This window comes from Erythranthe guttata, chromosome 3 (assembly GCF_056151865.1).
Source record: "Erythranthe guttata isolate IM_541 chromosome 3, IM_541, whole genome shotgun sequence".
Classification (NCBI taxonomy): Eukaryota; Viridiplantae; Streptophyta; class Magnoliopsida; order Lamiales; family Phrymaceae; genus Erythranthe; species Erythranthe guttata.
Genome location: NC_142535.1, coordinates 3207056 through 3228716, shown reverse-complemented (window position 1 = coordinate 3228716; position 21661 = coordinate 3207056). Strand labels below are relative to the sequence as shown.

At 35.5% G+C, this 21661-nt stretch overlaps 1 protein-coding gene and 1 non-coding gene across 2 annotated transcripts; both read right to left on the bottom strand.

Moving 5' to 3' along the window:
* Positions 1–14777: 14777 nt before the first annotated feature.
* On the bottom strand, positions 14778–16050 carry LOC148771543 (uncharacterized). The gene is made up of 2 exons (XM_088815107.1): positions 15289–16050; positions 14778–15128 (listed from the first exon to the last, which is right to left on the bottom strand). The coding sequence occupies exons 1-2, from the start codon at positions 16048–16050 to the stop codon at positions 14778–14780; spliced, it is 1113 nt and encodes a 370-aa protein (XP_088671233.1).
* Positions 16051–19379: 3329 nt separating this feature from the next.
* On the bottom strand, positions 19380–19453 carry TRNAN-GUU (transfer RNA asparagine (anticodon GUU)). Its single transcript has one exon. It is a non-coding gene; the product is annotated as a tRNA-Asn (tRNA).
* Positions 19454–21661: the final 2208 nt, after the last annotated feature.

Sequence of the window (21661 nt, the reverse complement as noted above, 5' to 3'; positions counted from 1 at the left end):
ACAATACACTCTTGATTTACTTAAAGAAACTAGTTTTACAGATTGTAAACCTGTGCTTTTGCCCATGGATCCTAAGCTTAATTTGAGTGCTGCAGATGGTGATCTTCTTGATGATCCTTCTTTATATCGAAGACTCATTGGTAGATTGTTATACATCACTTTAACCAGACCTGATATTAGATTTTCTGTGCATAAATTAAGTCAATTTGTTTCTTCTCCAAGATCTGTTCATTTGCAGGCTGCACATCATCTTCTTAGGTATCTTAAAGCTGCTCCAGGCCAGGGCTTGTTCTACTCTTCCAAACCAGATCTTCTTCTAAAAGGTTTTTCTGATGCTGACTGGGGCTCTTGTCTCGACACAAAAAGGTCTACCAACGGTTTCTGCATTTTCTCCGGATATTCTCTTATTTCATGGAAGTCTAAAAAGCAGATGACAATTTCTGGATCTTCTGCAGAAGCAAAGTATAGAGCATTGGCATCTACATCGAGTGAACTTGTTTGGATTAATCAACTTTCAAAGGATTTCCATATTCCTTCTTCTTCCTCTCTACTTTTTTGTGATAACTTAGTAGCCGCTCATATTGCTTCCAATCCAACATTTCATGAACGAACCAAGCATATCGAAATCGATTGCCACTTTGTTCGAAAGCAAGTCACCCAAGGCACACTGAGACGCATGCCTATTCGAGGTTCTGACCAGCTAGCAAATGTTTTCACTAAAGCTCTTCCTCTACCAGCTTTTCAGTATCTTTTATCCAAGATGTTCTTTATTAATATCTACAGTCCAAGTCCATCTTGAGGGGGATATTGAATATTATTTTATGTTTGTTATTTTCAACTCAAGTTGTTTATTGTTAAAGTTGCTATTTAGTAAATAGCAACTTCTATTCTTGTAAATAAGTGAGTAACACTTTTTCCTTACATTACTTTGTATATATAGTTGTACTCTTAGTTTTAGCAGATTAACAAAATAATAATAGTGAATATTAAAATACGAATAAAGTTGTATCTTCTTTCTCTCTTCTCAAGTCTTCAATGGAAACTAATTGTTGGTTTCAACAACTGTCTTGCCCATTGCTTAACTCGTAGGCATGTTGATGATTCTGAGGAACATGTTAATCTCCCTTGAATTTGGAACATATTGTTTAATGAAATATTCACTTTTTTCTCAAAAAAAATAAAAAAAAATAGAGGTAACTACATGTATCTGACTTTTTTTTTAATTTAATTTTGTTTTTTAACAAAAATTATGACTTCAATTTTTGACATTTTTTTTAATTTAATTTTGTTTTTTAACAAAAATAATGACTTCAATTTTCTTTTTAAATTCTAATTATATAAAGAAATAAATATAATTTATAATATTTCGTTAGAAGGAAGGGTCGAACCTCCGACCTTGTGGTTAACAGCCACACGCTCTAACCAACTGAGTTATTCCAGCAATTATGATTAAGCTTTGTTTAATACAGAGCAACTAAGTAAATTATAATGCATACTTAATAGTACATGAATCATGGGCAATTTAACATATACACACAAACACACACACACCCACATTGGTATGTGTAGATCAGCGGTAAAAAATCACCCGGTGTAACCTTCACCCGGTGTAGGATAGATAAAACCGTCGTTTTACACATCGCATGCAATTTTAGGTATTGATTGAACTTCCAACAATTGGGAGGCACTGTTGTTCAAATTTTGTACATAACTCTCATATTTACGTGGAACATTATGAAAATAGCACATTTTAATCCTCCATAATACATCCAATTACACAAGTATTGGAATATAAAGTAATTTATTGGCTTTCGACTTATTACTAATACAAAAAGGATTCTTTCTACCGTGAGATCCCAAGAACACGACTTATATGACATACCCCTTCAGATAGCGACACGTGTCTCAACAACGAAACCTGTTTTTTCTCCATTTATGTATTGTCGCAAATACCCTTTGTACAATTATTATTTTAAAAAAATCAGCAATTATAAATTTTAATGAAATGTCAATTTTACCCTCTCTATTTTAATGCAATTTTAAATCTATATTTATTGCTGAATTAAAATTTATAAAGTCAATTATATCATTATTGGTAAAAATCATTAAACCAACCATCCAAAATTCCAACAACCTGAATTCAAATTTGTGATCATCTGAAAGCATACAAGAATACTTACCATTAAGACACAACACATAATTGCCAATAAAATAACAATATGGATATATATCACAAAGCTACAATGTATAATGATTATAAAACTTATATAAATAATGTTAAATAAATTATTAATTCTCATATAATTATTATTATATATTAAAAATATCCCATACTAACAAATCTTTATATAATATAATTTAAAAATCTAAGGAAATGCTGATCAACTCGCGTAATTTTAAAATGAATTTCGAAAGAATTTGAAGTTTGAATTGAATCGTAAATTGTAAGATTTAATTTAATCGTAATATTTGAATCAATTAAACTCATGTGTTTTCAATTCAAAAACAATATTCAAAGATTTGATCGATATCAAGCTCAACTCATTTCAATTCGTAGACAATATTCAAATATTTGAATCGGTTAAACTCAATAATTTACAATAGCGTATTAATCAAGCTATGTATAGTTAAAGTTCAGTATCTTTTTTTATTGAATTTTATCATAAAAATAATAAAATTTAATTCCTAAAAATCGTAAGATTTAATTGGTTCATGGTTAGATTCAATCTTACGATTTACAATATTATTCTTACGATTTTACGAATTAAATTATTATTTTTTTGTTTAAATTGAATTAAAAGGATAGTAGACTTTAATTATAAATAGTTAACTCGATTAATACGTTCTTGTCGGTGGTTGAACTTAATCGATTCAATTTTTTGAATAATATTTACAAATTAAAAGGACTTGTGCTTAATTGATTCAAATCATATGCTTTAATTTATCTTGTGATTTGATTCTTACGTACTTTAGGAATTATTTTTTTATGATAAAATTGAGTTAAAAATGTATTATACTTTAATTAATAATAGTTAATTTGATTAAGACGTTCTTGTCAATATTTGAGCGCGCTTAATCGATTCAAATATTTGAATAATGTTAACGAATTGAAAGGACTTGAGCTTAATTGGTTCAAATATTACGCTTTGATAAAATATTACGATTTATGCTTAGGTTCTTACATGTGTTAGGAATTAAATTTATTATTTTTTATGATAAAATTGAATTAAAAAGATATTAGACATTACTTATGAATAGTTAAATCAATTATGTAACACGTTATGTCAATAGTTAAGCAATCGATTCAAATATTTGAAAAATGTTTACTAATTGAAAGTATTTGAGCTTAATCGATTCAAATCTTACTATTTGATTAAATTAAATATTAAAAGAAAATTCACAATATAGTATTTGTAGTATATAATGTTATTTTAAAGTAAGAAAACTACCTAATTGGAATTGTTAGAATCCTATGGATTCTAATTGTACGAGAATTAATAAAACTTGTGCCACAAGTTTTCATATACCATGAGCTAAAGAAGGGAAGAGTCCTTGTAGCTTTTAATTCTTTTAATTTGTCATTAATTGATTTATAATAGGAATTATTCTTCTAAAGAGTTTCCTTGTTTTGAAAATATTATTTCCTACGTAATTAAGAGTTTCCTAACCCTAATGGACTCTTTTTTCCTTGTAGGATTCTTATAACATGTAGAAGTATAAATACAGCAATACGGCGCCTCAGATCTCACGTCTTCTTTGAGAGAAAAATTTACGCAGAATATTTTCTTTACTCTCGTTTTTATTGGCGTCGTTTTTGGAGAGAAGCCGATCTCCCTTTTCTTGGTTGCTGTAGCACGCCTTTTGTTGGAGAAGAAAAATTATATTTTTCCGCTCTTATATTTGCTGCTCCTGGAGCGTCTTGTTAATCGAGAGAAGATTTCAGAGAAATATTTTTTTTCTCTCTCGTTTTTATTGCTCCATCGTGATACGTGATTTTCATAGAAAATATACCGGCTTCAAGGCTTTGTGGTGAAGACACAGATTCAAGGAGAATCACAAGTTTGCTTCTTCTATACAAAAAGAAGATCGGTTCTTCGGGAGAGGGGCTTAAACAGATCTCGGGAGGAGATCGATCCGCCGACTGAGGGATTCAGCGTTGAAGGGAGTTCAACCGTGCGGAGCAAGGGACGTGCTGCAATTGAAGATTTATAATTCAGCGTAGTATACAAGAACGGCGTCAACAAAGAGGGAGTCTTTGTATTTTGATTAAGTCCTATTATTGTATTCGTAAAACTAAAAATTAGTAAATTTTATTTGCAGGTCCCCGTGGATGTAGGGTACAGTTGTATCCGAACCACATTAAATTTGTGTCTCGTTTATTTCTGTTTTTACAAACTGTTTCACGAACTGTTGCAACTCTTCACGCAACAGTAACGAAAAAACTGAATCTGACACAAATAATTTATATCTGCACGAAATAAATTCTAACAATTGGCATCAAGAGCCTGTCACTAGATACACTTAGTGAGATTTTGGGATTTAATTATTTTTTTTATTTTTTTGTGCAGACATGAATAATCATCGTGAAGGCGCATTCCTACCACCTCTCTTGGGTGAATTGAACTACTCTGGTTGGAAAATAAGGATGAAGATGTTCATCAAATCTATCGATGAATGGGCCTGGCGCGCGATTCTAATTGGTTGGACACCTCCTACCTCAATGAATGAGTCACACGAGATCATTCAAACCCCAAAAGAGAAGTGGAGTGATGAAGAAGTACGAATCGCAGATTATAATTCCAAGGCAACCAATGCTATCTTGAGTTGTATCGATGAAGACCAATTCAAATTGATATCAATGTGCAAATCAGCAAAGGAGGCATGGGATGTTCTACAAGAGGCCTACGAAGGAACTACTCAGATAAACGAGTGCAAACAGACTGTCGCTGAAACTGTTGCAACAGTTGAACAGACTGTTAAGACAGAACTTAGGTATGATAAGTTACATTCAATATCCGATAAAATATTAACTCCGTTAAATCTTGCAGGTGATGATTGGGATTTAGAAAACAACAGCGATGATGACGTGTCATCCTTGGAAGAATTAAAGGAGTGCTATGAAAGGATGTACGAAAAATTTCTTCAGGTATGCGAGTCGAATAAATTCTTAGAAAAAGAGAAGCTTGTCCTAATTGAGGAAAACAAAGTATTGAAGGTAAGAATTTCTACTCTTGAACAAAATGTTATTTCTGGTAGTAGAGAAACAGATAGTTTGAAGGCCAAATTTGCTAAAACCCAAGATTCTATTTCAAAATTAAATACAGGTAGGGTAAATTTGAATGAAATTTTGAGAACAAATCAGCCGAACTATGGTCATCTAGGTGTAAGGGGTAATAAACTATCTGATGATGCTTTGAAACAGAAAGAAGATCCAATAGGAAAAATCAATTTTGTTAAACAATGCACTGTTTCACAGACTAGTGCGACAGTTGCGCCAAAACAGTCATTTCAAAGAAAACGTTTTGTGCCTATTTGTCATTTTTGTCATGTTGCTGGTCATATACGACCCAGGTGTTTTAAGTACTTGAAAATGGTTAAAAGAATAATGGCCCGCTCACCACTTTCCGCCAAAATTGATCACACTTTTGTGTCGTCTCAAAAACCCAAGATAAAGGTTGATTTAGTGAATAAAACTCAACAAAAAATCTGGGTAAAGAAGTCTGATCTTAATTGTTTATCTGCCATTACTTCTTTAAACTCATGTGATGATAGTACTAACTGTTCCAACAGTTCTGGTGACAAAACTAGTTTGGGGAATAAAAAACTTGGTAATCTGAATTGTGATAATTTGTATGTGAAAAATAAGTTTATGAATCCAATTCAGCATTCGAGAACTAAGCTTACTGATATTTGTCATCTTTTCATAAGGGGCTTGGTCGAAAAGGGGGTTGTCTCAATTGATTATGCTGCAACGGAGAATGAATTAACTGATGCTTTTGCAAAAACCCTTGATGCACATAAATTTGATTCCTTGCGAAAATCGCTGGGAATTTATGTTGTTTAATCTGATGCAGTTGCATGAACTGTTGCAACTGTCTGTGTGTCCAGACTTGCAACTTTTAGAGGTAGGACACTTCATATGTTTTTGCATCTCATATAGGACCTGCATTAAGCATACTGCATATGATTGAGACATATGTGAATTTGATACTTCGTGTATTTCTAAATTTTGTGGGGTAGAACTTCACCAATTCCCAAAATGATTACTTAAAAGGCTCCAACTTATTTATTTCTCTGAATAGTCTTGTCATGGTTGGATGTTTTTATAGGGAAAAACTGCATCTTTTAATGAGTGAAAGCTACTCTTGAACTACTGTTACTAATATATATATCTACAACCATTTGGTCAGTGAATAGTTCGAAGCCTTTTTGAGTCGAGCCAGTAAATCACGTGGCCGAAAGCTCGCTACAAGGCTCAATTAGAAAGCCCAGGGGACTACACACTGCACGGCCAATATAAATTATATATATGGTCAGTGAATAGTTCGAAGCCTAGTTGAGTCGAGCCAGTAAACCACTTGACCGAACACTTACTACAAAGCTCAATTAGAAAGCCCAGGGGACTACACATTGCACGACCACCATAATCTCGTTCCTTTTAATTGCTCTGTTTTTCATGGGAAAAAGCTACCATTAGACGTGTGTGTACGCTACCTAATAAGAGCATCTTTGTGTTTGACTTGGGATTATTAAGTTTGTTGGTTGCATTGGCAGTCGGATTTTTGGGGATTGCGCTTATCGTGAATGTGAAGATAAATCCCATATGTTTTGTTTGTCCATGCAGTATCCTATTCACATATGTCTCTTCACTCATGTCTATTTCTCATGTTTACTTTTTGTACTGCATTAGGCATTATTTAAAAAAAAAAAAAAAAAAAAAAAAAAAAGAGAGAGAGAGACGGGATTTTTGTTTATGTGCCGGTTAAATTTTACTTTTTTGTTGCAACCGGATCGATTGGGCTTACTCCTCACATTTCCACGTTTCTTATGAAGTTTGGCAAAGTCTGTAGTCTTTGCTATTTAATGTTGGATTTGATATTACTATCCTTCGATTTTCGCATTGCAATTATCGTGTGGTATTGAGTTTGTGAGTTTGTGATTTTCTGTGCACGTTATGTATAGTGATTCTTCTCACTTAGTTCCAAGATTCTCTCTTCGTTTTGATCTTTTTGTTAAGTGTTTCAACAGCTTGCTTGAATCATCAAGATCGTTAGTCCATGTTGAGTTATCTTTGCATGGTGATTGCCCAGAAAGGGGGAGAAAAGAACAGTAACGATGGCATGAACACAGGGGGAGTTCCGACAACTGTTGCGACAGTGCATCAGACAGTTGCTGGAACAGTGCAGGAATGCAGGGGGAGTTCAGACAACTGTTGAAACAGTGCATGAGACAGTTGCTGGACAGAAATATAGGACAAATAATAAGCATTGTGAAGAGAAGTTGTTTCTGCTACTGCATATCCTTTTATCTCGTGCTTATCTTGAACGAATTATCTGCTTTTATTTTGGAACTATGGTTTATTTACGGTTTACACTATCTGGTGAACTGTTTGATAAACTGTTGCAACAGTTTATATGTGCAGATGTTATTCTGAATTTGCTAACCCTTGTTCATGCATGTATCATATAGTTAGGGGGAGTAAATATTCTGACCAATCAATGCCAAAGGGGGAGAGTGTTAGAATCTCGTGGGATTCTAAGTCCACAACACCAAGTGAAATTCTATGGAGATGTTTATTGTCATTAATTGGTTTAGGTCTTCACAAGAATATAAAAGGAGGAGCTATAATGCCGATGTTATTTGCTGAGTCTCTTATCACGTGGATAATTTACCACGTCGTCATCCACCGCCTCCCAAGTCTACCAAGCCAAGTAAGCAAAGGGGGAGTATGAATGCATTTACAAGAGGAGCTGCCTAAGGATCATTCACAGAGGGAGATACACATGCAGGGGGAGCTGACTCCGTTGTGAACCACCTGTCAAAGCCACTACTGTGGGAACAGTTGCTGAAACTGTGGCACTTACTGTTGCAGCAGTTGATGCCACTCTTGTTGTTGAAAAGAGTTGATGATGATCTTTCGTTTTATTTGCTTCGGTCTAATCATCTGATTGTTTTATTTTCAGGTTTTTTACTCAGCGGGACAAAATAATTATAATCAATAAACGACAAAGGGGGAGATTGTTAGAATCCTATGGATTCTAATTGTACGAGAATTAATAAAACTTGTGCCACAAGTTTTCATATACCATGAGCTAAAGAAGGGAAGAGTCCTTGTAGCTTTTAATTCTTTTAATTTGTCATTAATTGATTTATAATAGGAATTATTCTTCTAAAGAGTTTCCTTGTTTTGAAAATATTATTTCCTACGTAATTAAGAGTTTCCTAACCCTAATGGACTCTTTTTTCCTTGTAGGATTCTTATAACATGTAGAAGTATAAATACAGCAATACGGCGCCTCAGATCTCACGTCTTCTTTGAGAGAAAAATTTACGCAGAATATTTTCTTTACTCTCGTTTTTATTGGCGTCGTTTTTGGAGAGAAGCCGATCTCCCTTTTCTTGGTTGCTGTAGCACGCCTTTTGTTGGAGAAGAAAAATTATATTTTTCCGCTCTTATATTTGCTGCTCCTGGAGCGTCTTGTTAATCGAGAGAAGATTTCAGAGAAATATTTTTTTTCTCTCTCGTTTTTATTGCTCCATCGTGATACGTGATTTTCATAGAAAATATACCGGCTTCAAGGCTTTGTGGTGAAGACACAGATTCAAGGAGAATCACAAGTTTGCTTCTTCTATACAAAAAGAAGATCGGTTCTTCGGGAGAGGGGCTTAAACAGATCTCGGGAGGAGATCGATCCGCCGACTGAGGGATTCAGCGTTGAAGGGAGTTCAACCGTGCGGAGCAAGGGACGTGCTGCAATTGAAGATTTATAATTCAGCGTAGTATACAAGAACGGCGTCAACAAAGAGGGAGTCTTTGTATTTTGATTAAGTCCTATTATTGTATTCGTAAAACTAAAAATTAGTAAATTTTATTTGCAGGTCCCCGTGGATGTAGGGTACAGTTGTATCCGAACCACATTAAATTTGTGTCTCGTTTATTTCTGTTTTTACAAACTGTTTCACGAACTGTTGCAACTCTTCACGCAACAGTAACGAAAAAACTGAATCTGACACAAATAATTTATATCTGCACGAAATAAATTATTTGTGTCAGATTCAGTTTTTTCGTTACTGTTGCGTGAAGAGTTGCAACAGTTCGTGAAACAGTTTGTAAAAACAGAAATAAACGAGACACAAATTTAATGTGGTTCGGATACAACTGTACCCTACATCCACGGGGACCTGCAAATAAAATTTACTAATTTTTAGTTTTACGAATACAATAATAGGACTTAATCAAAATACAAAGACTCCCTCTTTGTTGACGCCGTTCTTGTATACTACGCTGAATTATAAATCTTCAATTGCAGCACGTCCCTTGCTCCGCACGGTTGAACTCCCTTCAACGCTGAATCCCTCAGTCGGCGGATCGATCTCCTCCCGAGATCTGTTTAAGCCCCTCTCCCGAAGAACCGATCTTCTTTTTGTATAGAAGAAGCAAACTTGTGATTCTCCTTGAATCTGTGTCTTCACCACAAAGCCTTGAAGCCGGTATATTTTCTATGAAAATCACGTATCACGATGGAGCAATAAAAACGAGAGAGAAAAAAAAATATTTCTCTGAAATCTTCTCTCGATTAACAAGACGCTCCAGGAGCAGCAAATATAAGAGCGGAAAAATATAATTTTTCTTCTCCAACAAAAGGCGTGCTACAGCAACCAAGAAAAGGGAGATCGGCTTCTCTCCAAAAACGACGCCAATAAAAACGAGAGTAAAGAAAATATTCTGCGTAAATTTTTCTCTCAAAGAAGACGTGAGATCTGAGGCGCCGTATTGCTGTATTTATACTTCTACATGTTATAAGAATCCTACAAGGAAAAAAGAGTCCATTAGGGTTAGGAAACTCTTAATTACGTAGGAAATAATATTTTCAAAACAAGGAAACTCTTTAGAAGAATAATTCCTATTATAAATCAATTAATGACAAATTAAAAGAATTAAAAGCTACAAGGACTCTTCCCTTCTTTAGCTCATGGTATATGAAAACTTGTGGCACAAGTTTTATTAATTCTCGTACAATTAGAATCCATAGGATTCTAACAATCTCCCCCTTTGTCGTTTATTGATTATAATTATTTTGTCCCGCTGAGTAAAAAACCTGAAAATAAAACAATCAGATGATTAGACCGAAGCAAATAAAACGAAAGATCATCATCAACTCTTTTCAACAACAAGAGTGGCATCAACTGCTGCAACAGTAAGTGCCACAGTTTCAGCAACTGTTCCCACAGTAGTGGCTTTGACAGGTGGTTCACAACGGAGTCAGCTCCCCCTGCATGTGTATCTCCCTCTGTGAATGATCCTTAGGCAGCTCCTCTTGTAAATGCATTCATACTCCCCCTTTGCTTACTTGGCTTGGTAGACTTGGGAGGCGGTGGATGACGACGTGGTAAATTATCCACGTGATAAGAGACTCAGCAAATAACATCGGCATTATAGCTCCTCCTTTTATATTCTTGTGAAGACCTAAACCAATTAATGACAATAAACATCTCCATAGAATTTCACTTGGTGTTGTGGACTTAGAATCCCACGAGATTCTAACACTCGAAATAAATTCTAACAGGAATGAATTATAATTTTTTCTTCTTTTAAATAAACATATTATTTTATTTTTTATTTGGATTTGTCACACTATCGATTTAATAACATAAGTGAGTTTGGATTAAGTTATGCATTTTTTTATATTTAATTGAACATTCTATACATTTTTAAATGGTGGAGTTTATTAATATTTCTAATAGGGTGCAAATTTAGACCGGATGGCCTGGTTTAATAGGAAAATCGGATGCCATAGGATGATTGACACGTACGTGGATAGTTTAAATAAAAATATAATTATGATTCTAATAATTGGAAGAAAAAAAGAAAGAAAAAAGAAAACCCTAGAAAAAAAGAAAACCCTAGCAGAACCCGTAACCCATCTAACCATAATTACAATTAGCGTGATTTATTTAGAGTGAAGACTTAAGAGTGCCACATGTCAAAAAATTAGTGGAATCCGATTTATATTAAATATCGGCTCATCCGCTCAGAATTTATCTCTTTCTAATATTATATAATTAATGATAGATGTTTGGCGTATTGAACTGTAATTCTTTATATATTTTCAAACTTTATTATATTAAATTTGTTAACAATTTATTTAATATCATTTAATAATAATGAATGTCGCAATTAATATTTTATTTAACAGTAAATTATGGTTAAATATATCATACTAAGTTAATGTGCTTGGATGGTTAGGAGTGATGAATGTACTAAGATGACACAAGTTTTATCCCTAATAAATGCATTTTTTTCGATTATTTATCAAATAAAACTCGGTCACAATGAATTTAAATTAATTATTTAATTAAAATATAGTAGGGGGTAAATTAGATAATTCGATGTGAATCTATTTTATATTAATTTAATAGAAAAAATAGTCGAAGGATGATTTAGTAAAGTAGTTCATTTTTTGGAACATAGGCCATGTTATTTTCCTAGGGTCCAGATTTAATCTTAGAAAATTAATGGTGATTAATGCATATCTCATATAAGTTTAGAACACAGGTGGTCTCTCCCTAGTCAGGTCCCAAAAGGGTAGGAATGAGGTGGTTTTAATTGCTTTCCATTCATTGCTTTCGAGACAGATAAAGTCGAATGTGAGAGGAAAATTGTCAAAAGTGCAGGTATGAATCATTAATTGCTCGAACAAGAGTTGGTAACACCATTTTTAACCTGGATGCTTGCTTTAACCCATAAAGTGTTTTTTTCAATTTTAGCACTTTATTCTCTTGACCACGAACCAAGTAACCTTCTGGTTGGTCAACGTATACCTCTTCTTCAAGCACTCCATTAAGAAATGCTGATTTCAAACCCATTTGATAGATATTCCACTTCTTTTGAGCGGCTAATGAGATTAGCAATCTAATGGTCTCCAATCGGGCAACGGGAGCAAAGACTTTGTCATAGTCGATTCCCGCCTTTTGCTTGTACCCTTTGACAACAAGCCTCGCCTTGTATCTTTCCACCTTGCCTTTGAAATTCTTTTTCACCTTGTAAACCCATTTGACTCCGATAGGTTTATGCCCCGATGGTAAGGAAGTGAGCTCCCAAGTATCATTCTTCTTGATAGCTTCAATCTCTTCATTCATGGCCTTTCTCCACTTCTTGCTTTTCGATGCCTCCTCAAAGTTGATAGGCTCCGTATCAACAAACAAACACAATAAGTTTCGATTCTGATTAAGTTGATCATAAATCTCATATAGAGACCTTGTCTTTCGAGGTCCTTCACTACTCGAACTTTCACCCTCAGAAGAAGATGCAGGTGATGATGGTGGAGTTACTTAATCTACGGGCTCCTCTTCAACTTCCTTAGTTGTTGCCTCAAACGGGTAGAATGTATAATGCTCCTTTTCTTGAGCATTCCAATCCCACGAACTCTTCTCATCAAACACAACGTCTCGACTGATTTTACTCTTCTTCTCAACAGGATCATACAACTTGTATCATTTCGCTGCTTGATCATAGCCCGCAAAAATATACTTTTGGCTTTTGTCGTCAAGTTTCTTTCGTTGTTGGTCCGGAACATGCATATGGGCAATACTCCCAAACACTCTCAAATGCGCTATGCTAGGCTTGTATCCACTCCAAGCCTCTTGTGGTGTTTTCTCAAAAACACGCCTCGTCGAACTCTGGTTTGATAGATAAACAACACAATCAACGGCTTCTGCCCAAAACTCCTTCGGCAATTGTTTGGACTTCTGTTGGTTGAAATACCTACACGCAAGTGCACGTATCGTACAAGTAATATAGTGGACTAAAAGTCTGGATATCGAACCCACATGGAATATTTAATTATTTAATGCTAGACGCTAAATCCTACCAATTATTATCAAGCCCACCCTACACAGTCGAATTTTGAGAGAATTAAATTAAATTAAAAAGCAAATTAAAAAGGCAAAAGCAAGAAAGCAATTTAAACACGAAGATTAATCAAAGTAGACAAGCCTAGGATTTTATTCTCCCCCTATGTGATTATTATTTCCCAATTCATTCAATTAAGCAAGCAATTAACCCGGATTATTAACCTGAGATGCTAAAATAATCATAACCCGCTTCCGCGTGTATTACGATTCTAATACTCTCGATTCAATTACTATGTTCCTATGCAATTAATTCTAGAACGCAACATTAAGCACAAATCTCAATAATGGCTACCTAAGAGATTAACTATATTCCTATGTTAATACCACACAAAGGCTCTTCTACCGCAGTTCTAATTATTAACCCGATCTTCCGATTCATGCGATTAACAATAACATAAAAGCACATAAAGTGGCCAGTTTCATGAACTTAATAAAACAAGTAGAAGAAATAATTCGGAATTAAAACTTGCATAAAATCATAGAAAAGGGTTCATAAATCCCACATAGGGTTCCAAATAAAATCCTAGAAATAAGAAAATTAGCTACTCGTGATTAAAGGAAAAATGCAAATAAAATAAGTCACAAACGATAAATCTATGCTTGGAGTCTTCGAATTCTTCGTTATTGTTTTATTGCTCTTGAAATTGCGTAAAAGACCGATCCCCAATTGTGTGCTAGGCTTGGTCTTATATAGGGTGAAAAACTTGGGGAAGAAGGCAGTTTCCTTGTGCAATTAAAATCCCTTTACTGCGCTTCCTCGTGGTCTCGGACGGCCGTCCGAGCTTTAAATCTTCAGAATTTTGATTTTTTCACTTTTGGCTCATATTTTCTCCAAAATTGCAGTTTTACCCCATACTTTTCCAATTCTTCAATTTGTACCTAAAATACAATAAATCAACTTTTTAAGCACCAATTACCGTTAAAACACACCAAAAACTCAAATATAAAGGTACGATAAAGTGTAAAAGTATACACTTAACAACTTCAACATGCGTCGAACCATGTTCATAATTGATCGATTCTTCCTCTCTGCGACACCGTTTTGCTGGGGTGAGTATGCAACGGTGAGAGGTCTACGAGTACCGTGTTCATCACAAAACTTCTTGAACTCACTTGAAGTGAATTCGCCTCCACGGTCAGATCTCATCGCCTTAATGTGATAGTCACTTTGCTTCTCGACAAGAGCTTTGAACCTTTTGAAGGTTGAGAATGCCTCTGATTTTTTCTTCAAAAAATAAACCCATGTTTTCCGAATGTAATCATCAATGAAAGTCAGAAAATAGCGATTCTCCCCTACTGATGTAGGTTCAATAGGACCGCATATATCCGTATGGATCAACTCCAACGGTTGCGTTGCTCTTGACAAAGACTCCTTTGGAAAACTTAGTCGAGATTGTTTTCCGGCAATACATCCTTGACATACTTGATCGGGATGATCAATTGATGGTAGTCCTTCACCACCTTCTTCTTGGACATCATCTTTAGTCCACCAAAGTTGATATGGCCTAGCATCAAATGCCATAGCCAAGATGGATCCTCGTAACACACCTTTAAGCACTTCGCCATATCGTGATAGATATTCAATAAGAACATTCGATTGCTTGTCATTGGAATAGTAGCAATCAACGTACCTTGACTATTCTTCAAGCATAGGTTAAGACGTCGTATCCTTTCTCTAGCAGCTGGCCAATACATAGAATGTTTGTCTTCATTCCAGGCACATAGTAAACATTCTCGATGAATTGGTGTGCTCCACTTTTCAATTTGAAGAGTATTCTCCCTTTACCTTTGATGGTAATTTTCGACATATCTCCAAATGAGATATTTCCCATCACGGACTCATCGATCTCTACGAACATGTGTTTGTTCCCGCACATGTGATTGCTCGCACCCGAATCAAGGTACCACGAACAATCTTTCTCCTCCGTCGATTCTTTACACGCCATTAGGGATAGCTCAGCAACTTGTTTTTCCGTTGCTTCAACATAATGAGTCTGTTCATCATTTGACTCATTTCGACACTCCCAAGCATAGTGTCCGTATTTGTGACAATTATAACATTCGACATCTTTCTTGTCTTGACGCCGATTGAATCCTCCTCTTCCACGACCTCTTGTAGGTCGATTCTCTTGCTTCGTATCACCATTGTCGTACAAGGATTGTCCTGCACGACCTCTGACGACCACGACCGCGCCCACGACCACGGCCTCTACCTCTGTCACGAAATCGAGCACCATCATATTTCGGTTGGTCGGCAAGGTTCGTCTTTTCTTGAAGGGCTTGTTCTACTTCGGGCCCTTTGTTTCGCCTCCTGATCTTCTCCTCATGGACATGTAACTTGCCCAATATTTTGTTCACTTTAAGACTCTCAACGTCGTTTGACTCTTCAATTGCCAAGACAATGTAGTCGAACTTAGGATCAAGGGATCGAAGTATTGTTTCGACCACTCTTCTCTCTTCCATTGTTTCACCATTTCTTTCAAGTTGGTTGACGATCAAAACCACCCTTGAGACGTAGTCGGAAACTTCTTCGGAGTCTTTCATATTCAAAGACTCGAACTCTCCACGAAGTGATTTGAGTCGTACCTTCTTCACCTTATCAATGCCTTTGAAAGCATCGCTAAGAATATCCCACGCTTGCTTCGCCGTAGTAGCTTGAGAAATATTCTCAAAGTTACTATCGTCTACACCGAGTTGGATGATGGATAGCGCTCTTTGATCCTTCACCTTGGCTTCTTTGGATGTCTTCCTTTGGGCTTGGCTTAATGAAGCCAAATTCTCCGGTTCAACATACTCTTCTTCAACGGCTTCCCAAACGTCTTGTCCACCAAGAAAAGTTTTCATTTGTATGCTCCATCGATCATAATTCTCTTTTGCAAGCTTTTGAAATGGGAAAGCTCCACTTATGGCTGCCATCGCTCTTTTCTATTCAGATGTGGCTCTGATGCCACTTTGTTGGATCGATTTAACAATATAGACTGAGAACATGCAGCGGAATAACTTAAAATAGAGAGGAGGAGTAGTGGAGAGGAGATAAATTTATATTACTCCCTCAATCAACACAAATTTATAAACTCACTCAAGAACTCTCTTTTGATTCTCTCTAGAATACTTCTTGTTTTTTATTACTTGCTCCAAATGAAAAACTACATAGACTATTTATAGGATTTTCCTAGCATGTATCTAAACAAATACATGAACACATAATTAATAATATCCTTCCTCCATAGCAGTATACATGAATCTCTCCAAAAGACACATCCATGTATTCTTCCACATTCATGAATTATAGAACCTTCAATACTTTGAACTTGATTAATGAATCTAGCTTATTCATTTCCAACACTCTTCTAGTAGGGTCCCACCTCTCTTCATCTTCCCCACTTGAACAAAATCTTTAGAGTTAATTGCAAATACCACCCCTGTAAAATCTCTAACTGTCAAATACCCCCTGTCAAAAAAAAAATTCGCTCATACCCCCCTGTGTCATACTTTTCGAAGCTCACAGCACTCATTATCATTTTAATGGTTACTCGAAGGTAAAAAGACAAGTATACCCCTAAGCAGTATAACATAAAATTATATTAATTTAAGAGGATACATTGGAATTTTGTTAAACTTTTAAAACTTAATTTGGGGGACTAAATTGCAATTTTCCAAAACCCAATCCCCTTTCTGCAATTTTGCCCAGCCGCCGCCGCAGCCCCAAATCCCCACTATTCCTCTCAATTTCCAACCATACTTATCATTCATCGTCGCCGCCCACTGATACGCGTAAAACCTACGTATAAATAACCGCAAGTGTACAGTATCGCGTTTTGTAGAATAGTGAATTCCAGATATCGATCCACAGGGAATTAAGTTCCTAAATCTACCAAGTACCGTAATTATACTATCCTAAACTTTATCTAGACGATCGAAAGGGTGGGGGATGAAGCTAAAAATAAAGAAACAATAATAAAAGCAACGGTACGGTCCGCCAGTATAAACGAGGAATTCCGACGTGTGATGGCTTCTAGGGAAAATCCACCAGTGTACTATCGATAAAGATCTACATATCTAAATCTAATGTCAATTCTATATTCGCTAACCCAGACACTAAAATACTCTAACCCCCGTCTCCAGTGTAGTTAGAGTCTACCCACAGGTCCGACGTCTCCGTTCAGAACCTGATATTAAGAGAGCATTTAGGTGAAGTCCTTAAGGGCTACCCGAGGTGCATCACGTCTCCGTTTTCACACCCCGAGCTATGTTTTCCTAACTTGAAACGAGAAATCCTCTCTCGAGTTCATTCCCATTTACAATCAATTCAACTGTTGGCCAAACAATCGAAAGCATTTAATACGGGAAAACATAAACATAATCAAAGAACGACAAATAGATCACAGATCTGGAAATCAAAATCAATATATACAAGGTTTCATTTCCCTAAAAGAAAATGCTTAGTTCATTACAAACATAGCATCCAAATGAAGAACACGAGAAATCATAAACTAAACGTAAAGAAAAAGCTTATGAAAAACCCGAGTCGAAACCCTTGTCGAAGTTTCCCGCGAAGAACTGGCGAAAACCGAAGACAACCCGAGGACGAAAACCGAAGAAAGTCGAACCACCACCAAAAGAGTGAGGGGCTTGCTTCTATTTATAGTAAGGCAAAGCTTCTTGAGGAAGTTTTGCCTTTTTAGATATTTTTTACACATCCCGAGGCCATATCGCGATATGGGCATCAGTATCGGGCGATATGGTAAAATTGCAAGCTCTCTGTTTCGTTTCTCCCCATATCGCGATACAGGATGGCATTTCGCGCGATATGGCAAAAATGCAAGCTCTCTGTTTCATTTCTCCCCATATCGCGATACAGGATGGCCATAGCGCGATATGGTGACTGTCTGAACTTGAAACTCCGTGTTGACCCTTTTTCAGGCCGAATTCGACAAAAATGAATTTCACAAAAGTTGTAGCCCTTGCACTTGGCTTTCTAACTCCACATGAATCAGCTCAATCGGAGGTCATATGAGAGAGTTATGCATGAAATACCAAACGCTGCCATTGTCCGCTAAAATGCAACTTTGCACTTGTTTGGTTTGATTCTCGGCTTCGCTTCCAAAATCGTTTCGAATCGGCAAAAATAGCTTCTCTTTACCTATAATAGAAATAAAACAAGAAACGCAATAATATGTACAAATAACGCCGAAACTCGGACGAACGAAGACCAAAACTCGAAGATTCGATAAATAAAATCGTGCAATATGAACACATATCACCCACCACGCACCACCACATCCATCAATTGTTTGGGCTTCTTCAAGCTCAGAATTTTTTGGTGGCGGCGTAGAAGCTCGCGGCTTGATCGATTTTTTCGATTTCTGATAAAGGGGCTATGGATTGCGTTTTTGCAGGTCTTCAAATGGTGGCGGATCCGGCGGTGTTGTTGTTGAAGTAAGAGGGAGAATTGGAGTGGGGATGGGCCGAGGTTTGGACTCGCTTCTCCCAATTGAGGGCGCCCCATTTCGCGGCGGAGGTGCAGTGGTGGGCAGCAGTGGGGACGATGAAGAATGAAGAAGAGGGAAGGAAAAGCAGCTTGGGGACATTTTTTATATTTCACAGTCGAAAATTAAGAAAAAAATCGCAGTAGTAGTACGTGAGAGACACAATTTAGGCATATAAGTGTGCATAGAGACACACACATAATGGCAACTCTATTGCCCATAGCTTAGTTCATAGGCATATGTTGATGATTCGTTTTTTAATTTAATTTTGTTTTTAACAAAAATAATGACTTCTATTTTCTTTTTAAATTCAAATTATATAAAGAAATAAATATAAAACATAATATTTCGCTAATGACTTCTATTTGCTTTTTAAATTCAACAAGAAACAAGCAACAATTAAATTATAGTATATTAAGCTTTTATAGATCTATAAAATATGTACTATACCATGTAATTTAAGAATTATTTTTATGCATTATTAATTTATATATTATATGGGGCTTCTTAAATTTTTCGAATGTGTATTATCTTATAAATTTAGCGAATTATTAATTTAGCAAGTTGTCCCCGGGTCGGGACCGGGAAAATTTATTATTTAAGCGAGGTTATTAATTTATCGAGGTTCTACTGTATTTTCTTTTTAAATTCAAATTATATAAAGAAATAAATATAAAACATAATATTTCGCTAATGACTTCTATTTTCTATTTAAATTCAAATTATATAAAGAAATAAATATAAAACAAAATATTTCGCTAGAAGGAGGGGTCGAACCTCCGACCTTGTGGTTAACAGCCACACGCTCTAACCAACTGAGCTATTCCAGCAATTACATTTAAGCTTTCTTTAATCCTGAAGAACTAAGTAAATTAATGCATACTTAATAGTACATGAATCATGGGCAATTTAACATACTTCAATATTTCCAATTTCAATTTCAAGCAAACAAAAAAAAAATCTTTTTCTTAGGAAGAATAAAAATTTTGTTAGGCAGATTGTGCCAATTCTTTAAGAAGGATAACTCTCTCGTTACATACTAAATCAAATATAGTGGGAACTGGCAAGAAAATGCACCAAATGATTACCACTAGGTCAAATCTAGTAACAAGAGAATGCGTGTCAAATGATTGCCACTACGTTTAACAAAGGAAAACTCTCATAACACCAATGAACTTGCAATAAGCCAAACAATCTTCGATGAATGCAGCAAATAATATGTAGTACGCTATATCGTATATATGTATGCAGATTTCCACGAGTAAAGAAATCCGCCACACTTGGGAATCAAAGATTGGCAAATATTTGTATTTCATGTTTATTTTGGAATTTACTAGAGTCCTACTTTTGTAATACTTCTATTAGGACTTTGATTTATTTCCATGTACTTTGTTCTAGTTAAGTATCTCTTATATTTATCTAGAATAGAAGTAGAAATCGACTAGGAGTCTTTTTCCTAGGTTAATCGATTTCTTTGTGTACAAGATAAGTCTTGGAAGGTTGCTTTCGCATCTATTTAAGCCTCCTAGACTCACAAGAACCGTACACTTTTTTGGGAGAAAAATCACTCTATAGCATTGAAGAATTGCTGAGACGTTCTGCTGAGCAGGACTGTGCCATCGTTGCATGTGTCAACAGATACAAATTTGCTGTATAAATCTTAAGGGAGATCAACCGCGTTTCTGAAGGGAGTTCGAGGCACGCGGTGTGGAGCTGTTGTTGGAAGAGACACGAAGTTCTAGTTGTGTACAAGAACGGCATAAAGAATTAAAGAGGGAGTCTTAATTGTTTTAATAAGTCCTATTAATGTACAATGTAAATCTGAACTAGTGAAATTGTCTTTGCAGGTCCACGTGGATGTAGGGCACAATTGTGTCTGAACCACATTAATTCTTGTGTCTTTTTATCTGCTTTCGGTAGAATATAACTGTTAACTCAAGAATTATAGGTGTAACTAAATATTGTTTCGACAACTCAAACTGTTACAACTTAAGATTAATTGAATTTATAGGCATATAAATCTTCACCTTGTAATATTTCTCTATATGTAATCAATGTTAATTAACCCAAAGTCATGGGGGTTTCTATTATGTCTTAATTCTCACTTTCTCCAATTTTATTTTTCCTAGAGTTAGTTATAAAATAGTTGAAAATTTGAAAGAGAGTATTAAGTTGGTACTTACATGATTTACTTCATCGGAAAATATGTTCTTTCTTGAAATCTGCAGTCAAACTGTCAAGCTTCATCTTGAAAACTCGACAAAGAATATCAGGACGATCTTCTGGTCGCAAATTCATATTTTTTGTAACTTTCTTTGTATTTACGGTCACTTTTAATTGCACGTTATAGTAAAAATAATTATGGAAACCCAATCCAATAACATATTTATAGTGCGTCCATGAAATTGTTGAATATATCGGGTTGTTTGTAAATTTCGCTGGAATAATTATACGCGTACCAATAGGTTTGCCATTACTATCTCCACTTCCAACTTTTTTCTTCAATGCTCCTGTAGATATCAACCCTAAGTTGATATTGGTTATATTTTATAAAACTCAATCTCTCTAGTTCAACCATCGAAAATGCATCAAAATTAACTGCTGAAATAATTTCTTTGAATTCAAGAGTACCGGACTGTCCCTAATTCTTCTATATATCTTGCATGCAAAGAACTATCTCATGGTTACACATCTTCACTTCCTACTATTACTTGTTGAAGATTCCCTCGAAGGAATGTCCTCTCTATAACCATCTTCCCCGCAAGGAAAAATTAAGGAGTACTGTAACGGCAAATAAAGAGGATGTAATTCACTAATACGTTGAAACTTCTTGGACTGTGTTTCTACTACAATGTCCCTAACCCCTTCTTAATTGTCAAAGTCTCCAACAATAAGATTTGCTATTTCACTAGCATTTGGAAGATTGTATCTATGATCATTTGTGTTTCGACTCTTTACCAATTTCAATTTTACTCTTTGCTCTCCATATCTGGAAATACAATCACAAGCAGCTATGTATGACCATGCAAGTACATTGG

Excerpts from the sequence above, each read along its gene's own strand:
- LOC148771543 (XM_088815107.1), bottom strand. The coding sequence starts at position 16,050 with ATGGCAGCCATAAGTGGAGCTTTCCCATTTCAAAAGCTTGCAAAAGAG. Across the intron at positions 15,129-15,288 it reads GGTCGTGCAGGACAATCCTT|ACTCATTATGTTGAAGCAAC; the intron begins GTACGACAATGG and ends AATGATGAACAG.